This window comes from Podarcis muralis, chromosome 12, assembly GCF_964188315.1.
Source record: "Podarcis muralis chromosome 12, rPodMur119.hap1.1, whole genome shotgun sequence".
NCBI lineage: Eukaryota > Metazoa > Chordata > Lepidosauria > Squamata > Lacertidae > Podarcis > Podarcis muralis.
This window is the reverse complement of record NC_135666.1, coordinates 18,786,560-18,802,023: the sequence shown is the minus strand read 5'-3', so window position 1 is coordinate 18,802,023 and position 15,464 is coordinate 18,786,560. Positions and strand designations below refer to the sequence as shown.

Genomic DNA, 15,464 nt, shown 5'->3' with positions numbered 1-15,464 from the left:
GCTTTTAAGTGAACTGTGGAAATTTTGCACAAAGAAGACAAAGCCAGAGCAGGTGGGAGCTTTAAGGTGGTGAACAAAAATCTTGCAGGAGTAAAGAGAACTTAACAGGAAGCTACCTTAACAAAAGACATGGTGTGATCAAACTGAAAGAACCATCAGTAGTGAAAACATCTTTAAAAGGCAATTTTTAAAAGCAGTGTACATGGAAGAGTTTACTTACAGGTTTCCATGCCTTCATCATCCTCATCTGCAACAGGTTTATCATACGATTTGTCAATTGCAGCTCTGAAGCTCTCATTGCACCCTCGCCCTCTGATTATCCGCGGCCGTGGACGGTGGAAGGGAATGTCACCATTCAAAGTTACCTCAGCGACTGCTGTCTGCAAACTTTCTAATGAACTGGATTTCTTCAGGCCTAATGAGGGGCCTACATCTCTGGTTGGAGAACCTTAATATTTTTTAAAAAAGAAAAAAATAATTAGGATTAGCAGGGAGGACTTTCACACTTGATTATTCACATCTACAGCGACAGTCTACGGGAATGTGCTTAACATTATTCACATTATCTCTATACTCTGTAGGGAATTCTAGGCAGATTTGTTGGTTGGAGCAATGAGCGTGTCAAGTCATACACTATGAATTTGACAAGGTTAGTAACATCCCACTTTTCAAATTGGTGGGAAGTTAAAGTCATCACTGTTATTTCAACCATTTTAATGAGAATAAAATAATTACCAAGCTGGTTAAAAATAGAGTACAAAGATGTCAGCACTATATACTTGATTGACATAGCCAGTTAATTTTGTTTTTTAAAACAGCAAAAACAATCCTATGCAAATACTGGAAATAATGAACATTAAGGAGATTTTATTGACCTAAAATTAGCCTGCATTCTCAGAACAGTATCTGGGGAAAATTCTGCCTCACTAGCTTCTTTCATGGAGTGAATTTTAATAACCTGCACTTAAATATTCCACTGTTCCCAAGAGCTTGTCTACATAGATTTTTTTTTTCTTTTGGATTAATTAACCCATATTAGTTAATATGGTTATAATACATTAAAACTCATGTCAACACTTATTATGGACTAAATGCAAGTAATGTAAATTTTTTAACCTTGATTAGGAACAGGGATTACCCCTGCATGATAAAAGCACTAATAATCTCCAACAAACACTCGCAAAGAGAATATTAGCTCACAACAACATTAGTAAACTAAAAGAAAAAATCTCTATTCCGTGAAAAATAAACAAAATATTTTTTGAATAGCATGTGTATGAATCATTTCCGTGAACTTCATGGACAAACTACTGCACTGAAAACTTAAGGGATTGGTCCAATAAAATGTAACTTTTGAAATGCTATTCTAATTGAATTTTTCTCCTGGGTTTATTAATGGTTGTCATCAAAATTTCCTATGAAACACTTTGTAGGAATTATTGGTGCTATTACCATGCTAAGGTAATCCCTGTTTCTAAACAAAGCAAGGAAACTCACTCTCTAGAAATATTTTTATGTCAGTGTTATTTATGCCTAAACTAAACTAAACTAAACTACTAACTTAAGTAAGTGAAACCATTTCCTGAAATGCAAATACTGGCAGAACCCCCTCATGTGGTCAACTGGTTGAGGTTGGGGGTTAGCCAAGTGCAATTTCCCTATGTAGCAGCTGTCATGACCAATGCTGACTTAGTGAGTGTTGCTGGAAATGTACTGGTCACCGTTTTATTTCTTTATTTCTTTATATTTTTATACCACTCTTCATGAGAAGATCTCAAGGGCAATTCACAAGATAAAACACAAGATTAAAACACAAGCTTTACCATGCTGTGGTGTGTTGATATTCTTCCCATGCTAACCTAACCCCCAGTTCCAAAGGCAGCTGAAATAAGGAATAGCATGTAACCCCAGAGAGACGCTGGTTTCACTCTGTATAAGGCAGCTTCCGCTATTCCATGTCCTTTGCAGATGTTCACCAAAGACAATTCTGCAATTGTGGAGCAGTTTTTCTACAGGTTCCCAAGTTACATATGAAATCATTGGGATATAAGCTCTTTTATACAGTTAGATGATCCTTACACCAGGATCTTAAAACTAAGTGGGTTTCAGATACCACATCCAGGGAAATCCTGGTGAGCTCCAAATGTGGTTAACACTGGTGTCCTTAGGTGGGCTTATGGGAGAATTTGTTCCAGGGAGAAAAGGCTCTGAGGTGAGGGGGCAGGTGAGTTGGTTCCCAATTTGCAAACCAAAGTCAGAATGGAGCCAGACTTGCATCTGGCATGTTTACCTTGCAAGGCAGTTTACTAAGGGATTACTCACTGTTGAATGACAGAACAGGGAAACAGCTATAATGGAGTTCACTGCCTATAGGGAACCCAATACAATTCTTAAGTCACGCTCACCGCTGCATTCAGAGCATGAGGGAGCTGATGTAGCAGTTCCAATAGTTGTTTGGAAACAGCTACGTGTCTGTGGAGTCACAGATCAGTATAAATACAATGAATTCACACCTCCTCCAAATACCTCCCATCCCACAGGTCCCCCATTTATTGAAAGGGAAGAGACCTGGGTATAACTGGAGGGAAAGGACAGCTGGTGGGATGAGCAAGAAAGGAAAAGGAAGGTTCAGTTCTTCCCAGCTGCATAAACAATCCTTAGCCTATGCTTGCAAAGAAATGTCTGGTGTGAAGATTGCACATTATTATTTTTTCCAGAGGACTATTTCATATGTCAATGTGTTAAGAGAAAGCTTCACTGTAGGTAACTACCCTGTATTTTACATCAACGAAGCTATCGTTATATAAAACTATACAGCTAACTGCAGTTATATAACCCTCATATTTAGTTTGATGAGTGGTTTATTTTTCAACATTTAAGTCTACACAAATTCAATCTGAGAGACAGCGACACAAAAAAAGTTGGTGAACTTTTTGAAAGTGCAAAGGATAAGCAGTCGTGAATAAAGCAGCTGCTGAATAGATTTATTCCTTAAACCAATGGGAGTAAAAACATTATCCTATTATGTGGCAACTTTAAGTTCCCTCAGTTTCAGCATTTCAATATATATTTTAAATGAAATGCACATCAATCTTTTTCTAATTACCAAGTGGCTCCATGCTCCTTTTGTAAACAGTAGTTACATTACGTACCCATTTATGCTCATAAGGGACCCTGAAGAAAAGGCCCCATTTCCTGCTACCCAGTACGGCTCACTGTGAGAACAATATTTATGTAAGTTGCACTATCCCAAAGGAAAAGCGTGATGGGATATGACCTAATGTTCCCAGAGTACTGTAAAACTAATAATGGATTGCAGAAATGGTAAGGATATTTATTGAACTTGGGTGGCCATCAACATAACTGTGGACAGTTTGCAGACGCTGAAAGACTGAAATAACCCTACATAAGCAGAACATGTACCACGATGATAAAAGCTGTGTTAACAGTTCAGTTTCACTGGTACCTTCACTGCAAGGAAAGGGTTCTCAAAACTCAGGGCTTGGTTGAAGACACAACTAAGGCTGCAATCCTGTATACTCTTGTTTGGGAATAAGTCTAATTAAAGTCAAGTGGGCTTACTCTTTCACAGACAAATATAACATTGTGTTGTAAGTTAAGCCATTGGTTTCAATGGGATTCAAAAGATGACTAACTTTTTTCAGGATTGGGACTTTTTCCCCTAGTAAATTAAATGTGATTGCATCTTAAGGGGCTTTTGAAAAGGAGCACAATCCCCTGGGAAATGCCTCCCAAGACAAAACCCACTGAAGCAGACAGGAGTCATACAGATTGTTCACAAGTCTTGCAATGGTTCAGAATACTCTAACAAACAGAGTCAAATTCAGCCTTTCAACCATTTCTTCTCGAAATTCAGAACACATACATTCACCGTTTCACTTTGTATCCCTGATTACAAAGGTCCCTTTTTAATTCAATGCCTCATCTGAATAGGTTAGCACAGGCTCATTCTTTTCTTCTGAAATATATTACTGAATTAGAGAATGCTTAATAGTGATGATGTTGCCAATTATATGAGCATAAAATGCATAACATATAATTAATGTGAATAATGTTATTCGTAGCTACAATGTTCTGGCTCAAATAACAATAATTCATAATGTTGAGTGCACTTTATAATAATCACAATGCTAAAACTGAGAGAATCAGGTTGAATTCCTATTTTAATAGAGTTTTCTGAACTGCCAACATTGCTTTGAGATAATGGCCTTGTTTTCACAACAATCACTATGAATGTGCTGATCTGGGCCACTTTGTCCTTTCTGCTACCACTGGAGAAAACAAACCTTGATCCCTTGTTCTTGGCTTACTAACTGTGGTTCGCCGTAGGAAAACCAGTGGGCCAACAGATGGAGTGGACAGAAAGTGCCCCTCTGTTCAGGTTCAAGATTAGATGTGCCTATTGCTCAACACAGTTAAACTAAATCAAAGCGCTCCAAAACTCCAGTTAAACAGATATTTCAAAATGGTGTTTAGATGCTTCCTCATGTTCAGCCTAGCTGGGATCAACAACAGTCAGATGGATGTAACCCAGGTAGAGGGTTTAAGGGGAATTTGTGCAGATGTGGAAAACTACATGTCTCACCAGTTGACCAAAATCAGCATATCAGCCCTGGATTCTTAAGAATTGGCTATGGCCAGCTATGCAGTTCTTCTAAGGTTAATGACTTGAGTGCATTTATACAAGCATTAATCACAGATCATTTTTAGCTATGGTGTCTTATTAGCATCGTAAGGACATTTTATCAGCGCAACAAGCAGACGTTTGGGAACAAACGTTTCAGATTCTTGATATCTGAGCTTTTTTTCACTATTTCACTGGTACAGTCCCAATAATTTCAGTGAAACTAGATAGTCAGTGTTGATAAGTGAATAAGTCCACATAATAAAGGGGTAGTATTTTGACCTGTCAGGGGGGGACAAGACCCTAAAACCCAGAACTGCAATTACATCCATTACTGGAAAAGATCATTAAAACTCCCCCACTGATGAATGGCTATAATGAACATAGTGTGTTTGAATAAGGCTTTTTGTTCCCAGAGAGCTATTGTTAGCATTATGACAAGGTAAATATGGAAATAGCCCATCATAGTTACTGTATGCTAAGGTTGAATAAATGAGCCATGCTCAATTGCTACTGAATAGACTTCTGACCTTTGGAACAAACTGTAAACACTGACAATGATGAGGCAAACCAAGTGAACTGAATAAAGAAAAATAATTTAAAAAAACCTATTATAGTAGATTCTGTCCTAGTGAGAACCTTACTTTCCATTTGAGGCCAACACAACTTGTAGTTTTAGAGATGTTCCAGTTAATTCTGCCAACGTACATATGTTCCACTGTTTTGAAGTTTATATATTTCAGTGAATATGTATCAGTTTTACCACACATATTAAACATTTACCTTTAATAACCTAAGGTGTTTTTTTTTGTCTGAACTGGTAACATGGATTCATTCAACTTCTCAGTTTTTCATAACCTGAAAACTACAGGTTATATGAAAAATCTGCTCTGCATTAAGTAAAAAAACCAAATATTTATTTTGGTTGGCTCAGATGGTTTGTGGCTAAGGGTCATTGCCCTGTAATCCAAGTGTGTTTCATGGCTGTTAACGGAGGCTGCCACATGGAACGCTTTGCATTTTTACAAATAATTCCAGAAATTAGGTGTCCTTTTAGTGGTCAGGTCACTTATAACAGGTTGTGCCAAAGACTTAGTCAAAGAATGCTAACATCCTGAACCCAAGGGGTTTGGACCTGATTTGACTTGCTCAAAGTAAGAGGATAGTATACAAAACCAGGGGAAATCAAGAAGGATTTGATCAAATGTTTGATCAATCTGTTTCTTTTGGGTGATTTAAAATAGATGAGACTGGAGGGATGTGAAAATGTGAATCTAGGCCAAAACAAAGAAAAGCTGGTAAGAACTCATGGATGTGTGGGTGGGTTTGTTTGTTTTGTGAGCACAGTGGGTAAACAACAACAACAAAACAAACCCCAGGAGTCTGTGTTGTAAGATATGAATTATAAAGAGAAACTTGCTGTTCAGGCATGTTAAGTGTTCAAGGTAGATGTACAAACAAGCTCAATGTCATAAAACTAGAATATTAAACTATTAACAGGGCCATTGTAACCACTTTGCAGCATAAATGCAGCAAATATGTGTAGGATCGAAAAGTAAGAAAAGTAAATTTCATTTTTTGTTAAATTACCATTTCATCACATCATTTTGACTCATGCCTGTCAGCTCAGGCAATAGTCACAGGGCTGAATAATATCAATCTAGCTCTTTAGAGCTCAACCAGTCATATAAAATGAAGCACATCTAAACTTTGCATGCATTGATAAATGCCACTTAACGAGACTAATCTCAGTATGTAATGTATGCATGCAAGTTATTGCAAGGCTGTGCCTTCTTGCTTATTAAGATCTACAAGCTACTCCAGTTGTTTTACAAATGCTAGCATCCCACCAGTTCTTTTAAATCTAGCTTTCCAGTTGACTGTTTATGTTTCACGATGTGATTAAACAGAGAGCCAATTATCTATAGAAAAATTAATAATCAGTGTACATGGGCCGCCCTATTCAATGAGTCATGCTAGAAATAAGTAATATTTTCAGGACTAAAAGGTGAATTGTCCCTAATTAGAGCTAAGTAATGTTACTGTTTTTGTGTGTGGAATGTTACCGTGTCCTCTAGATCTACCCTAATTAAAACAACATTCCAAAGGTCAAAAGCTAACTTGCATTAATAAATTATAAAGGCTCATAATTGCAGCTAGTGCATTATTTTAATTGGTAATAAATTCATTCTTTGGAAGCTGGCATCATGACCATTACAGAAAAAGCAAAAGGCCTGCAATGCATGCCTTATAGCACATGAATCTCTTTATTTGAGTCTTCTGTTCTAATATCCAACTAGGAGAGTATATGGACAGTATGAAACTGCACCTCCACATTATGCGATTGCCTACTTGTTGCAAAGACAGAAGTTCCATTTAGGCACATAACCCAATATGATGGAACTTTGCAGTTAAAAGCAAATTTCAAAGTCTGGCATTATCAGCGCCTGTAGATAAATACCAAGGATTTCTAATGGCATTTTCCTCTGTTGAGTCTGTAGCCCTAAGATCGTATAGTTGAAAAGCTCTAGGGAATAATATTGTCTTTTAACAACTACATTTTGTGGACTGAGTTCCTAGACTCACTCATCTACATGTAATTTTCGCACGCTTGTTATTTTTCTATGATACTGAACATTCGTTAGGCTATTCCATATAATATTTGTGACAATAGAAAAAGTCATGCAACTATTGAAATATTATTTTTCCCATGCACTGTGATTGGCAGCTATGTAATTGTGGTAAGCTGCTTTGACCAAGGTTTCTATGGCAACCACCCTACAGTCAATTCTTACCTGTTTTCTGGTCATCCATTGTACTGAGCTTAGTCTCGTCAGCTACTGTTAAAAGGTAAATGTATAACGGTTAGCCCTGTTAGTGCCCACATCCCACATGCATCCACTGTTTATATTCTCTTTAAAGTTAGAGGACACTGGAAACATCATTCTTCATGCAAATAAGCAATGTTATGAGACTATCTTGATGGCACAAAATAACGCCCGGCAACAAACCTAGTAACCATCATGCGTTATGTCAGTCATTTCCATGTCACAGCCAAAAACAATGTTATTCACATGCTAGCATACACAACTAGCAGAGACAAGTTGCCACACATGTCTGAATGCAGTGATCTGAGTTTTTAAAGCCCCGCTGGCTCTTCTAAAAGCAATATGTATTTGCATACATTAAAATTTCTTCTACTTCAAAGAAAGCCATAAAAGGCTTGGTTAGAAATGCTTGAGACATATGATTATAACAATTAACAGGAGGCAAGGTGGACAAACAAATTTTCTTTGCCTTCATTTAACAATATCTCTGCAGGACTACAAGGTTCATGGCACTCCCTTACTTACAGAAATATTAACCCTTCTGAGAATTCATACATCATACAAATAAAATGGGGATGGCACTTTATTATATGCTACCCACAAGCGAGCATTTATAAAATGTTCTCAGATTCTAGAATATAGTTCCTTACATGATCCATTCCCACAACTGCTGATTAAATATGAAAATAATGCTGTTCATATGTATCCCATTACTGATTAAATGGTATTCTGTTTTGATTTTCTAAAGAGCAGGTATCTTGCTACTATTAACTTGTGCTTCAGTGAGAGTTGCTACGTATCAAATTTTACCACTCACGGCATGTTATCAGCTTTCCACAATGAAGAGTACTGTGGCACCATAAAAAGGTCATCAAATTCATCAAGTGATTGCATAAGTGGATAAATATACAAATATCATGAGAAGGGATTTGGGGTGGGGGGAAATTTCCACACCATAAATCTTTGGTCAGGACCATTCCATGCAGCAGGTTTATTTTCTAAACAATACAGTGAAAGTATGCATATAAACACCAACTTAGACAGATACAAACTGGCAGCTGTACATGACAATATATATTTCATACACACACACACGCGCACACACACAACATGTTTTTCCATATATCCTCAGAACTTAGTGATTAAGCAGTCTACAAATCTTACTAAAATAAATAAAATAAGAAGCAGATTGGCCAGGTAGTCATAAGACACATAACAGGTCTAGCAGAGGGAGTACAAACACACAACGTCCTCACAGGACCCATACTTGCTTACGGACTACAAACTGAAGCAGCTCCTTAAGATCAGTGAATGAAACGGATACAAGCCACCATCTCCATATTGGCCAATGTTGTAATTCCTGCAACATCTGACATTTGCAAACCTAGATCTCAAAGGAGACTGGGAATGGCTACTTCACTACAGAAACTAATAATCTCTCTTTAAAGGTAAAGGGACCCGTGACCATTAGGTCCAGTCGTGACCAACTCTGGGGTTGCGGCGCTCATCTCACTTTACTGGCCGAGGGAGCCGGTGTACAGCTTCCAGGTCATGTGGCTAGCATGACTAAGCCGCTTCTGGCGAACCAGAGCAGCGCACGGAAACGCCGTTTACCTTCCCGCCAGAGCGGGACCTATTTATCTACTTGCACTTTGACATGCTTTCGAACTGCTAGGTTGGCAGGAGCTCACCCCATCGTGGGGATTCGAACCGCCAACCTTCTGATCGGCAAGTCCTAGGCTCTGTGGTTTAACCCACAGTGCCACCTGCGTCCCAATCTCTCTTTACGTGTTTATTTATACTATCCAACACTAGCAACCACTAGATGATAATCTACTCTGATTGGATCATATATTAATTTGTTATCTGCATAGCAACTGACACCTCTGCCATTGTCTCCTGTATTGATTGGCATTTCGTCAGCACTTTCGAAAATATGTCTTGTAGTAACTCCTGAACACCTTATCTGACCTTGTCAGCGTATCTATTCAATTCTCTAGGTCAGCATTATAGTTTGCAAAATGCTCAAGGTAAATCCTGCAGGTGTCCATTCCTTTCTGAAGGATTAGAGCAAAAAACAATGGTTGAGCTTGGCTGTTGACAATGGATCATGCTCTGGGTGACAGCTGAACATGCATATAAGCATGTATACTTTGTAAGTTGGTGTTTGTATACATAGTGGCATGGTGGAGCACAACTGGTCACATGGCATGATCCACATATTGGTTGATAGGGGGGTCAAATTCATTGAACACAGTCTTTAGGTATGCATTTCACTAGTCACCTTACTAGGCCTATTCACCATGAGGGCCCTCTAGTCAGGAATGGATCATAGCCATTCTTGTCTTCACCCAACTGAATATTATATTTAATTGTGCTCTGCATAGTAATTTGACAAACCAGCTACTGCATCTTTCATGTCTTGGCATTTTTGGCTTTCTGAATCCCCCCCCCCCCCCCCGCTTCCAGTTTCCATGGTTTTAATATCAATCCACTTATGTGCCATTTCATGCTGTTGAGGAAATGAACTCTGGCTCAGAAAACTTGCATCACAATAAATTCTTCAGTCTTTAAAAGGCCATAAGGCTCTTCATTGTTATTGTTGCAGCAGACTACCATGCTGACTGCTCTTGAATTTGTCAGTGTAAAAAAATATCATTATATGATGCCCCTCAGGATGCAATCCTACACATTGCTTTTTTCTGGAGTAATCAAGATCAGTTTGAGGATGCCAAACCAGAAAAGTTTTCTTTCTTTTATTTCTACAACTCAAAGCCCCAGTGATGTTTGAATATGGATCTGAGACCTTGTGGTGGAACCAGGACTTAGGCTAGACCATGAAATGGAGTCCAGAGTGCACTGGACCAGATCCCATTGAACAGGTCCCTAGGCCTGGAAAATCCAGATGCTTTATATTGTTTGCCAATTGCAGGAGCTGATATTGCAGGTTGGAGTTATGTTACAATCATTCCTAAGTACAAGGCCTTATCAGTGCCAAAACTGAACAGACGTTAGTTGTTTAGGAATTATTTTAAAATGCAAACTTGAATTATTTGGCTTTTCTGTCTCCTGAAAAGTACCTCATCATATGCACTCACACATTCACGTATCCTGAACCATTGTATATAACATGCATCTGCATAAGCATAATGTTTGAAATATATAAACATTTAAATTGCATAGACACACATAATGCTCTTGGATCAGACCATATTAAGACTTCTTCATACCACATATTGAATCCAGCTGCACGGACAAATCAAATGTTTGGCATAACAAATAATATAACTGCAACACGAAAAACAAACAGTATAATTGCAACCTGAAGAAACATGTTGAAATACAACACGGGGGGAGGGGTAAAAAAGAAGAAGTCAAAATTTAATACCTAAGTCCATGCTTTTGGATTTCCGTGTTTTAACAAAGTCCAACTGGCTGGCATCTGAAAATTGCTTAGTGCGCTTTTCTGACATGCTCTGGCGTCCAAAACCCTCTCGCTGGAAGGCAAGCGCTGGATCAACATCTGGACTCAGAGTGCTGTAAGGGAAAGGGGAAAATTAAAGCATACAAAGCACACACCTATCATAGTTGTGTAATAAAATGTTTACGTAAAATATGAGCCAGCAACAATTTTTGAAAAATGGCAACTTATAATGTTCCATATCATTTAAAAAATAATAATCAAGTGACAAGCATATTTGCAATGGGATTCTATGGAAAGAACAGCTGGGAAATCTACTTCAAGCATCCTCCACACTATGTGGTCCAAGTTTCCACAGGGGCATTCATGCTGTGGAAATAAATAACTATGCACGTAACTCTGGAAGATTCATGTGAATGGCCTGCTTCATGTGCATCATTGCAATGTAACTATCACACCCACAGGGGCTGCTCCAAATGAGCAGAAAAGAAAGGTGTGGAATGTAGAAAAGACGAAAAGAAAGAGAGGAACGCCCACATTGCTGGGACCCAGAGGGGGAAAATGAGATTTTATTATGTGCAATATGCACAATATATCTATAGTCTGATAAAACATAATAAATGAAATACTGTAACAAGTTACTAGGACAGTGAATAAGTCAAAATTCAAAGGGCATATTACACAAACAAAAACATCTCTCTCTCTCTCTCTTTTTTTACAGTGGGGGGTAGCATTGTCCCATCATTCCTAACCACTGGCCATACTGGCCAGGCGGATGGGAGTCTATCCCTGGTTTAATGTTTCATCCCTTTCTCTTTTCCTGGTTCCAGCAATGCAGCAGTAATTTTTGCAACCAGGAACCACGTGAATGGATCATGTTATAAAGCAGCAATGGCCCAATGCTGTGGGGATTGGCACTGCTGGTGTGGGATCATCATGGTTTTGAGTCCTGGAAGACCTGCTCCCTGCCTTGCAGGCCTTTTCCCATCTGAAATGGGAGGGTGCTGCCCTGACTGACTCTAGCTCCAAAAGCTGAGGCTGCTGAACAGACTCTTGGGTTGGAGTATTGTTTTGGAGTTTTGTTTTTTTGTTGGGGTGGGAGTTATTGCTGTTATTGATATAATTTTTTGATATTTTCAGATCTTATTGTGATTACTGTACTGCATTTTGGTTGTGTTTTATTTATTGATGATGAATACTGTTGTTATATTTGTAATTATGTATTTTTTCACGTTGTCAGCCACCTTTAGCATGGCTTTAACTATGGAAAGATGACATACAAATAAAATGATATATGTATGTATGTATGTATGTATGTATGTATGTAACTTTGTGTTCTTCTCTCCTAAATCATTACTCTACATCAGTATGCAGCACAAGGACGAGATCATGCTCATGTAGCCATCTTGCCTAAGCTGTATGTATTAATCAGATATAGGTTTAAAATTAAATTTCTTCCCTTCTAAATAGGTAGGTGAAACACAATAATCAAATGCAGCATCTATTGCACTCTTCACGGAACTGTGGCCAAAGAGGAAGTGGAACAAATGAAGCAGTAATTGGTATCAAGAGACCTATAGTATTTGGTTTGCTGGAGGAGCCTTGGACAAGTCTATCCACCAGCAAAATAAAAATGGGTTTGTAAAAAAAACTCATATATGGTTGTTAGAGGAAAAAGTGGGATATAAATATGGTTGGTTTGCTTATTATCAAACTCCCATCCCACCCTTCCTCCATATTGCTCAGGATGGCTTATAGGGGTCTGTGCCATTGCTTTTTTAAAATCCTCATAGCCACTCTATGTGACGAATTCAACAGGCTGGGCTTAGAGAGAGTGACTGGACAATGGTTGTGTTGGGGCGGTTTTAATTATTCAATCATATCTGCTGCTGAGATAGTTAAAAAACAAACTTGGCAGCCTCCCAGGTCTTTTATTTGTGACTATGCATGTGTAATTAAAAATTACTCCTGGGTTCAATCATCTTTTATTTTCTAGCTATAATCTACAGCAACACACCAGCAAAAAACAATGTAACCAAGATTTAGCAGTATCTGCAAAATAAAATGTTTTTTTTAAAAAAAATGTTAACAAGCAAAACCAATAAATTTTTCTGTATTTGAACCATGTTATGTTCTTTTTTCTGCTCTCTTAGAGGCGAGGCAGCGACCATTTTGTGTTAGGGCACCCTCATGGTGGCAGCTTTTTTGAGTTAGGCTACACCCTTGAAAGCAGCACCTTCTCAAAATTTCCAATGTGCCATCAGACCCAAAAGGTTGGCAACCACTGTATTACACAGCGGTACGGTGGAACTGTAGTGAAACTGCTTCCACTATGCAAAGTAATCTGGACTTTATAAATAATTATTCAGTGATCTATTTCCAAACTAATAAAATATTCAGTGCTTTGTTTATCACAGATGTTACACAATGAATTTTATGCCCAGGATACAGTGAAAATGTAATATACAACTGATGAGAAGTAGTGTATTTTATCAAGCAAAACACACCTCAAACGGTAACAATTTGAACAGAGGTTTGTTGCAGGAACTAAAAAAGCACAAAAGTCAGTGAGTATAGCTAAGTAAAATTGCCAAATAGTGGTTCTTAATATTTCAAATTGATGCTAAAGTCACTTTCTGTCTATTATTATTGTAATTTATAAAACCAACAAGCAGCAAAGCGTATTATAACAACTAAAGCTTCTGGAACGACAGTTGACTCTTTAAAGAATGTAACCGTATTGTGACCCTCAATGTTATTAAAATTCCACTTATTAATCCTGTCTCATTGTCCCTTTGTTTTCATAACATTTTCATCAAGGATTAGGGAGATATTGTCAGGCTGGAAAAAGCTTACATTTTGTGCTGTGATTCAGAACAGCTGCCATTCTTGTTTGGATAACCCTTCATCCATATTCTTAACTTCACCCCTTGGTGCCTTGCAGCAAACTCACAGAATACACCTTTGTTTTACAAGCCTTCCTTTGTCCATTAGCAGCAGGAAATTAATACAAAAATCCACTCAACTGCTGTTTATTTAATTTCACTGGGTTTATTTTTTAACAAATATAATGCAATCAACACAAGTAAGACTCCAAGCTGATCTGCCCCTTTTCATAATTGCATCTCTGCCTCTGAGAGAAAAGGCATTAAAGGTGGTTCCATAAGAAATTTAATGACAGGTAATAGCGCTTCACTCTTTCTTCCTGTGTCAGGGAAATGTGTGAGCAGGAAAATATTCTGCATTCCTAAATGTCAAAGATGTGTGTGTTTGTTTACATTCTGCTGAGGTTTTCTTGCCATACTCAAGTGGAAAAATCCACGCTAATACAATCTATTACTTGCAATTTTGCATGCTTTTCGTGATCCGACCCCCCAACCCCATCACAAATTTTTAGCTTTTAATGTATTTCCCATGTGGATACAATGATGGGTGTTTGCAGGATTGAAATTGCAGTTGTGCCTCTTTCAAATGGACAGGTTCAACATTCAGAAGGAAAAAACAAAAGTCATCAGCAAAAGACCAAAATAAAGAAGCTGCTTTTAAGACAGAAAATAAACAGTTTCTTTAGACGGGGTATGAGCAAATGCCACTTAATACTAATCCACACTGATATAGATATAGATGTAGATATAGATAATAAATAGCTGACTTATGCAAATCCAAACAAAGAGATACTTGCTGGTGCTAATTCTTATTAAGATATTGCTGACACAGTTATACTATACCCAGGAGAGTGTGGGACTCAGAAAAATTCTCATACTTCAACCTGCTTGTGTTAATTATTGCCACCACCCTAGCAGGGGGTTCCACAGAGAGGTCTTTTATTTTGCTTATTGCTGAACATAATTACAAGGCTTACAAATTAATGTCATTCTCTTGGATTAGTACAGATAGCACTACACAAAAATTATGCAATATTTATCCTGCAGAAGACAGTAAACAACCCAAAGCCAAAGTAACACCTACCCCCCCCCCCGCCCCTGATATATACACACAATGTGTATCAGTGCAACTTGATAATCGTAGTCCCCAGATTTGCGGATATTTTGAGGTGGGGAATGCATGCTACACTAATGTATCACAACAAATGAAACTGATCTGTAGAAAACACAACTTGAAAAAGAGACATCACATGTATTTTTGTAAACTACGAAATACTTAATAATAATAATAAACAGAACATCACTATGTAGCAAAATGAAAGTAATTGAAGTTTTGAGGATATCACAGAAAATGATCTCTCTCTTAATCACCTTTTAGCACTCAAAGGTAAAGGATACCTGGAGAAGGACTTCCAAAGTAGATCTCAGCTTGTGGATGCTACTAACTGCTTTTACAATGCTCCTCACTTTCAGATGTATATTGCTATGCAGTAAGGGAGGGGGGCTGTGGTTCAAGATACACAAGCAACTTTGGCAGCCCAGATACAATTGAGCAGTAACTTAACCTTGGCCAAGTGAAACCTTCTCATAATTCTCTTCTGCTCTGCTTCCTAGATAGGAACAAGCAACTCAGAAAGAGGGCTGGGAAGTCTTCTTTCAATGATAAGCCTATAATTCTGCTCCTC

At 38.1% G+C, this 15,464-nt stretch overlaps 1 protein-coding gene across 6 annotated transcripts in view; it reads right to left on the bottom strand.

Moving 5' to 3' along the window:
* Positions 1–15,464, bottom strand: part of PARD3 (par-3 family cell polarity regulator) — a 547,141-nt gene that overhangs the window by 155,881 nt on the left and 375,796 nt on the right. For 5 of the 6 annotated variants that reach the window (XM_077936774.1, XM_028749990.2, XM_028749991.2 and 2 more), the window contains 3 exons: positions 10,862–11,010; positions 7,441–7,485; positions 221–448 (listed from right to left, as the gene is read on the bottom strand). In XM_077936774.1, the coding sequence (XP_077792900.1) occupies positions 221–448; positions 7,441–7,485; positions 10,862–11,010 (422 nt within the window). The remainder of the gene's footprint in view (positions 1–220; positions 449–7,440; positions 7,486–10,861; positions 11,011–15,464) is intronic. The other variant, XM_028749988.2, reaches the window with a different exon arrangement.